This window comes from Eurytemora carolleeae, unplaced genomic scaffold, assembly GCF_000591075.1.
Source record: "Eurytemora carolleeae unplaced genomic scaffold, Eaff_2.0 scaffold373, whole genome shotgun sequence".
Taxonomy (NCBI): Eukaryota; Metazoa; Arthropoda; class Copepoda; order Calanoida; family Temoridae; genus Eurytemora; species Eurytemora carolleeae.
In genome coordinates this window covers 274587-282845 of record NW_019396273.1, presented here as the reverse complement: position 1 = coordinate 282845, position 8259 = coordinate 274587, and the positions used below count along the sequence as shown (strand labels likewise).

The 8259-nt window shown below is 35.6% G+C and overlaps 2 protein-coding genes across 2 annotated transcripts in view; both read right to left on the bottom strand.

Moving 5' to 3' along the window:
* Window positions 1-1144: 1144 nt before the first annotated feature.
* LOC111699888 (proline-rich protein 2) lies at window positions 1145-3207 on the bottom strand (the record flags this gene model as incomplete). The annotated part of the gene is given in 4 exon segments (XM_023470647.1): window positions 1145-2226; window positions 2541-2609; window positions 2688-2744; window positions 3119-3207. Coding segments are annotated over 4 exon segments (1259 nt in total), but the record flags the coding sequence as incomplete, so codon positions are not given.
* The window catches only part of LOC111699889 (protein ABHD11), an 11312-nt gene continuing 6221 nt past the window's right edge, over window positions 3169-8259 (bottom strand). Inside the window, exons 8-12 of the mRNA XM_023470648.1 lie at window positions 8090-8171; window positions 6223-6327; window positions 5324-5400; window positions 4624-4719; window positions 3169-3776 (exon numbers count right to left, since the gene is read on the bottom strand). Of these exons, the coding sequence (XP_023326416.1) occupies window positions 3666-3776; window positions 4624-4719; window positions 5324-5400; window positions 6223-6327; window positions 8090-8171 (471 nt within the window). The 3' untranslated portion in view covers window positions 3169-3665. The remainder of the gene's footprint in view (window positions 3777-4623; window positions 4720-5323; window positions 5401-6222; window positions 6328-8089; window positions 8172-8259) is intronic.

Here is an 8259-nt window from a genome sequence, read left to right as displayed (position 1 = left end):
AAGGAACACATGGAACATAAGGAACACAAGGAACATAAGGAACATAAGCAACACAAGGAACATAAGGTACACAAGGAACATAAGAAACAAAAGAAAATGGACAAGTTCGGTAAACCTTACACACACTCTTTTGGTACAGACACACAACATGACTTCAGTCAAGGAAATTTCAGAACAATGTTGTCATTTATAATTAAGCTTGAATAATGACTGGTTTATTGTAAACTGTAATCAAATTATATTCTTTGCATGAAAATTTGGCTTATAGTGTTGACTTAAATATATAAATAATATACTACATGTGTATTAAACCTATTTATAAGTAAACAATTAATAATAAACAAATGTACTCTCCTAGACTGTACAAATACCGAGATTCGTATGTACTGTATATACCTACAGTACACGCCTTCGGTTCGGTATTCCTTACACAAACTCTTTTGGTACAGACACACACACGTGACGTTTCCGCCCCCTGGAGACCCTAATGTAGACCGCCCCCAGATATGGGAAGCACCGTCCCAAAACCTGTTCCACTGTCGGACCTTAAATCCCACCAAGATTTAAACCCAGCCAGAGGGGGGCGGTCAAGGAGATACTTCCAGTGGCTGGCAAACCAATTAAACCCATTGGTTGGTTGGTATCTGACAACCGTGTTAGTTGAAGCAAGATGGTTTACCGGTATACGACCTAATCCGTTTCCATTAAAATGAAATAAGGAAGTTGAGAAGAAAAAAACTTAAATTATTGGATGGAAATTTGGGCAACCCCAATTTAAGTTAAAAAGATAAGTGAAAGGATCGTCATTTCTAAATAGTGCTGTTAACGATCCATAACTGTGTCATTTAAAGCTTGATCTAAGAAATAATAAGTGATTACAATGTCACTTCTACCGTGGAAGTGCCCTAAGGAATGAGTTATCCAGGAAAGCGACTGGCAAGATTGTAAACTAATCACGAGGTAGAAAATATCGAATTTTTCTTAATTTATAATAAAATAATTCTATATATATATATATAAATTTTTGAATAAGATATAAATTGTATACGCTTGCTGTACATTAAATTATTAATTTGTAACTTTTTTCTTCTTAGTGATGCATATATTTTTTTTAGGCAACCTTAAATAGGAATAGAACACTTACCCTCTTTCAAATCTCGGAGATGGAGGACCTCCATAATCACGCCTAGGTGGTCCACGGTCGTCTCTAGGCGGACCCCTAGGTGGTCCTCTGGGCGATAGTCCCCTTGGTGGGCCACGAGGTGAGATATCTCTTATCATTCCTCTGGGTAGTGATCCTCGACTCATACCACGAGATGGTGGTGGAGATAGATCTCTAGGTGGTCCTCTGGGTGGGCCTCGAGGGGACATATCTCTAGGGGGACCTCTGGGCGGGCCGCGGGGTGATAAGCCTCTTGGTCCACCTCTAGGTGGGCCACGTGGCGATATGTCTCTTGGGAGACCTCTTGGTGGTCCGCGTGGGGACATATCTCTTGGGGGACCTCTAGGTGGGCCACGAGGAGACATATCTCTGGGAGGTCCTCTTGGGGGACCTCTAGGTGGGCCACGAGGAGACATATCTCTAGGAGGTCCTCTTGGAGGGCCGCGAGGGGACATGTCTCTTGGTCCCCCTCTTGGTGGACCTCTCGGAGAGAGAGATCTCGGTGGTCCCCTAGGTGGTCCTCGTGGAGAAAAATCTCTAGGAGGACCCCTCGGTGGTCCGCGAGGAGAATAGTCTCTTGGGCCTCTGGGTGGACCTCTTGGCGACATGTCTCTAGGATGACCTCTTGGCGGGCCTCTAGGAGACATCCTTCTTGGACCTCTCGGGGAATAGTCCCTGGGTGGACCTCTACGTGGTGAGGGAGGTCCTCTGTATGGTCCTCGTGGAGGTGGGGAGAAGTCACGTGGAGGTCCTCGTCTTTCCTCTCTGAACATTGGAGGAGGACCACGTCTGTCTCTGCTAGGATCCTCATACCTTGATTCATACGGAGATCTTGATCTACGGAAACCTCCGCCACCTCTTCCCCGCCCACGACCACGCCCTCGTGGAGGTCCTCGACCTCGATCCCCATATCCTCCACGACGTGGCGGACTACGACCTCCGTCTCCATATCCTCCTCTTCGAGGTGGACTTCGACCTCCTCTAGGACCTCCACGTCCCCTTCCCCTGCTTCTAGATGGTTCTACGCGTAGTTTCTCTCCAGAGTAAATTGTTCCGTGCATTTCCTGTCAAAGTTTTCAATTATTATCAAAATAAAAACAAAATTGTAATAAGTATTTCACAGAACTTATGAAAATATTATTAAGTATAAATATCTTATTTAACAAAACAATTTTAAAAATTAAACTAAATCCCTTTTAGATATTCTTTACAAAACTCCAGCCGGATCAGCATCCAGACCCGGATCTATGTAATTGTGGCAAAAATTCAACCAAAACGTTAGCAAAAAGACAACATTTTAGGAAAATTAGTTTGAAACAAAAATTATCCATGGGCAATTTTTTTATTGAACGATCCCAGAAGCAAGTTTGACTCTTACCTCACAAGCTTTATCTGCGGCTCGTGGTTCTAGAAATGTGACGAATCCGAACCCATTGCTGATAAACACCTGCAGATATTTAATATTATTATTAAATCAGTCTCTCCGTTATTTATTAACTAAATAAAAGGAATAAATAAATATTACCTCCTCTACCTCTCCGAACTTCTCGAAGGATGCTCTTAAATCTTGCTTTCTCACCAACTTAAAACATGATTTTTTAATCTTTCTCTCCCCCTCCCCCCTTCAGCAGTTTTTTTATTGGGTTGGGGGGGAGGGGAGGGGGGAAGGATAATTATATTTGAATACTCAATCAAGTCGAAACCACCCATAATTTTCTGTTTTCTCTAATATAACGGACAATTTTATCCTCTCCGGAGAACAGAATTAAATTAAATTTTTCTTTATTGATAAAAATAATTTAAACTTAAAATTTTTATGAAAATAAAATCCTCGTTGAGATTGAGACAAATCGTCCAATAGTTTTTAATCTAAATAAGTTCACTTTTGTCCCATCACATTTCAAAAATTTGGAACGAAAAGAAAACTTACTTAATCTTGATTTAAAAAGAAATTACCTCAGATATATTTCCCACGAAAACTTTGCAGCCAACTGGAGGCTCAGCCATTTTTTTCTAAAAACAAAATATTCATAAAAATATATCTGACATCGGAATATGCGAATCAAAGTAGGCTTTTTATATAAACAATTTTATCGCCTTTTTACTACTTTTCTACACGCTATAATCACAATATCTACCAAAGAGGGATTATTATACAGGAATGGCACAGTTGTTGTTTTTTGGTTGAATCATGAGAGAAAAAGCGAATGATTATCTACCGAAATATGAATGAAATATGAAATATGTACACTGAAATTATCACAAGTAGTTGATAAAAGTTTTCAGAAAAAAAAATGTTGTTTTTATTACACAGATCTTATTATTTTTCTTTCGTTCAAAATAAACGTGAATTTAGTGAACGGAGTAAGCTCGAAAAATCTAGAGAAGTTTAACTTTAAAGTAAGCTTTTTGAACGAGAAATTCACTTTTAAGAATGAGTATTTTTCATTTATTCTTATAATTTCAAAGGTCCACACAACATGACTGGATGACTGGAACAAATTTAGGGAGTGCCAAAGGAACTAGGTTCGAAGTCTGTCTCTAGGAAGGTGGTGATGGCCTGCAGAAACTCTTCAGGCTGGTCCAGATGAATGCATTTACCGGCTCCAGCAATCTGATAAAAAAATCAATCAATCAGTATTTAAAGGACTACTTAAGAAAAAAATTTAAATACTCCCGCCCCCCGCCCCTCCCTTCATTTCCAACCTAGAAGAAAAACAAATTTTACATTTTTTCGAAGTAACACTTGGGAAAATTAAATTTTTTATCAAGTTTAAAAATGCTTGCTAATTACTTACATTTTTCATTTAATTTTTCCTCTCCAGACTAAAAAACTATCCCCCATCTCTCTACAGGGAGAAGCAATGATTCTTAAAGGGGGGGGGGGTTAATTATGAAAAAATTAACATCAAGTGGCAAATTGATCAACTTTTTTTTACTCAACATACAATGGGGTATCATGGTTCTACTTAGCCAAAGAGTTGTTTCTCCATGGAATGATTTACCCTGTGATATAAAAACTGCACCAACGTAAAATACTTTTTAAATCCAGATATGATAAATATGTAAAAAAATTTCTAATCTAGTTTATTTTGTTGGGACAAAAAGAGCCAAAAAAAGAGAACTTTAAAAGAAAACAGAAAGCCCAAATAAGAAAAAAAAATAATCTAAGAAAAAATTTAAAAAAAAACATGCCGAAAAGTAAAAAAAAATGTCAAGGAAGAGAAAAAATAAAAACTCTACCAAAAAAAAGAAATAATTGTCCCTTATTTTTAATCTTGATTCACTGTATATTCGTAAATATTGAATATAATATACTCTACAATATTATTGTGATATATGCAACCATATGAATATCATGACAACAATCGGAAATTTTCTTATATACTCCGCCAGGAGTCCTGAAAATAATCCTAACATAAACATAAACTCAAGACCCCAAAACATGTTATATTTCTAACCTTGACAAAGCAAGCGTTTGGGAAGAGTTGTCTGATACTCTGGATATCCTTCTCATTTTGCCAGCTCAGTGCATCATCTCCGCACATAAACAACGTCTAAAAAGATAATATTTATTTAATAAAATGTTTTCTTTCATACATACTAATCTATGTTGCTTAAATAAGGTGTTACAATTCTTTACTTTATAGCTTTATGATGTTTTTTTTACGGTTTTTATAGAGTTTTTTTACATGTTGAATTTTTGCCTTTTTCTGGCGTCATCTTGTTCAAAAACGAAGGTTTTACTAATCTTGGTTCGACAAATATTTCGTGTCTTTAATCTTTGACGAAATTAAGTTTCGGGCAGACTTGTTGAATGTTGATGCACTCTTGTTGGTAGAATTTCACAAATAAAAAAATAATTAATCATTAGAAATTAAATTGAGAAAATCAAAACAATTGACCAGAAAAAAAGCAATTTAACAATTGAAAAATTAAAGAACAATCGGGTAATGACAAGCCAATCTAGCAACCAATTAATCAAATTCATTAAACGTGTCAACTTATCCGAGCCAATCCAAATCTTATCAATGTTTAATCGCGTTGAAAGCAAAGAAGGAATTGAATAACTTAAAAATATACAAATTATTTTAAAATATGGATCAGTTAATTTACTTTTTCCTAAATAAAATGATTAATGAAAAAAAATTAAAAAATTACTGGTTTCTTGAAGCAGAAGCTCTCCATGTTGGGGAACTTGGCCAGGTCGGGGTTGGCTAGGATGGCCATGTGATTAACTAAAACAAAAACACGCGTCAAGAAATTAATATCATTATCTTTATTATCATCAATTCTTTTAGATTTCAATATTCTATCTGGTAGGATATAGTTTCTTGGTAAATTAAAGTAATTATAAAAAATTCGGCATCATTTGCGAGTTTATTTGGAAATTGGCCTTCAATAAGTAAGTTTTTTCATTCTTTTTGATATTTTTTACCCAAAAATTCAATTATTTACCCCTATAAATCATTCATTTTCCCCTATAACTTAATTTATTTTCCCCTATATATATCATTTATTTTCCCCTATAAATAATTTCTTTTCCCCTATAAATCATTTATTTCCCCCTATAAATCATTTATTTTCCCCTATATATCATTTATTTTCCCATATATATCATTTATTTTCCCCAATAAATCATTTATTTTCCCCAGTATATCACTTATCTTCCCCTATATATTATTTATTTTCCCCAATATATTATTTATTTTCCCCTATAAATAATTTATTTTCCCCTATATATCATTCATTTTCCCCTATATATCATTCATTTTCCCCTATATATCATTTATTTTCCCCTATATATCATTTATTTTCCCCTATATATTATTTATTTTCCCCTATAGAACCTTATTTTTCCCAAATTCAGCGAATAAAACCATAAAACATTCATAACTTCTGGGGGGAAACTGGTGGGGGAAATAATTTTTCGAGAAAATATACACCCCTGAATTCACATGCCCGGTTGTTTGTCTATGTGAGCAGTACAATGCGAGGTTTGCACTGCGGTAGGGCGGGGGGGGGGGATTTTTCTTGAAAAAGACCCCTAGATGATCTACCTTGTCCTAGGTTAGAGATAAATAACGCCCTCTCCGCCTGAACGGGTATAACTAGCTTCAAAGCATTCTCAGCATCCATTCTAAACTCCATACTATTCAGCAATTCTAAAATATTAGCACAAAATTTATTGTTTTAAAGGGCTCTTCACGTAATCTTAAAGGGAATCCAATTCTAGGTTCATGTGACCCCCAAAACAAAGATGGTATTGCCCGATTTACAACGATACCCTTGAAACCTTTATCTTATCAAAAATGTGGAAGATATCCTAGTTTTTCTGACTTTATTGGTAACATTAATTTCTGTTTCCTCGTTGCTTCTTATAAGCAAGAAATGCAAAAATTTTCTTGCATCGCCTTAAAGGAACCGTCGGTGTAATTTCAGATAAGCCTCCAATATTAAAAAGTTTCATGACTGATTCACAACGGTACCCTATAAACCGTTATAACAATAACAATGAAGAAGATCTTGGTGTTTTTTCTAGACTGAGCCCGCGATTTAAAAAATTTGGGAAAATACGGCTCGGGTCTAAGCTGTCGTTGGGGCTTATCTACGGCTTGAGCTGCATCTTATTTTCTAAAGAGTTGAGACCAAAAAACCGGTTTAACCCATTAGTGACGAGACCATTAACTATTAGTGAAGTTGTTTTAGAAGGATCTTGTCAAAACAAAACTTGATTGTACTCATGAAAAACGATATTCAATTAAATTTTTAAATTTTTTTTTGTACAGGGTGACCTGTAAAATATGAAAATCTAAAATACTTTGGTTATTCATAATTATTTAATTATCTTCAAAACTTTACTTTTCGTGTTTTAGGTATTTAGATCTTTAAAAGAAGATTCCAAAAATATCTTTCAATTTTTTTCTAGCAAAAAAATTGACAATTTTATAGATTCAAAACTAAATTGCAGGGTGTTATTTTGGTTTTTTTCCGAATTCAAAATCTTGTTTTTTTTTTTTTTTAATTGAAAATTTAATAAAAAATCCAATTTTAAAGTTACGTCAAATATAAAATATGTTTTGAAAACAGGGCCTCCTAAGGAAAGCGCAGGAAAAGACAGGACAACATTTAGTTTAAGATAAAAGGCACTTAAAAAAAATCTCACCCGGTCAAAATTGACCTTCCCGTCACTAATGGGTTAATATTCTATTCGGAGGATTTTCATGGTAGGAATTGGCGCATTCCGGGTTTTTATGAGAACAAGGCTCAACATTGAGCCTTATTCACCACTAAAACCAACCAAGGATGGTTTTATTTTCATTGGGCCAAACTCCTTAAGTCGAGTCGAAAATATTGCTGCTGTCAATCACGTGAGACAAGCTGTGGTCAGAGTTGGGTCGAAGATTGGGTCTTAAAGTCAGGTTTAAGGAATTACGGGTCGAGCCGAAGTTTTTAAATCGCGGGCTCTGAAAAGTTTTTAATTCAAACACTTTAGTCCTTTGGTTACGTAGCCTGCTATTCTCAAATCACATCACATTTTGCATTGATGGCTTAAGGCTCCTAAATGAGGCCGGTTTTGAATTTCAAGTCTTGCCCACATATGGCCGGGTTTTTCAGCCCGATCTCTACCAATAAATTGTTGTTATGTTTTTAAATTTTAAGTTAGTTTTCAGACATTGCGTGAATGTTTTCTAAGTCCCTTTAAGTGCTTCAAGGTACTATTCTTTATTTTAAAAAAGTTAGATTGACAACAGTACCCTGTAAACCGTAATATGAGTTACAATGAAGAATCTATCGGGGGTTTTCCAGCTTGAGAAGTTTTTAGTTCTAAGTTTCGTAGTAGGCTATTCTATAAACAAATTCCTCAGTCCCTTCCGGGAATTATTTTTTTAACGCATTAAATTGCTTTTTTTAAACATGTATCACCTATAGAGCCTGATTTGTAACTAGCAGCAAGAGTTTGAATGACGTAACAAGCCTGCCTAATCTGTTCCCACTTTTCAAACACCTTAACACAGGAAATAATTAACCGTTTCCAGTTTATTTCCGGTCGGACAAACTTTAAGGGGTTGTCCGCTATTAATCTGCAGGGTTAC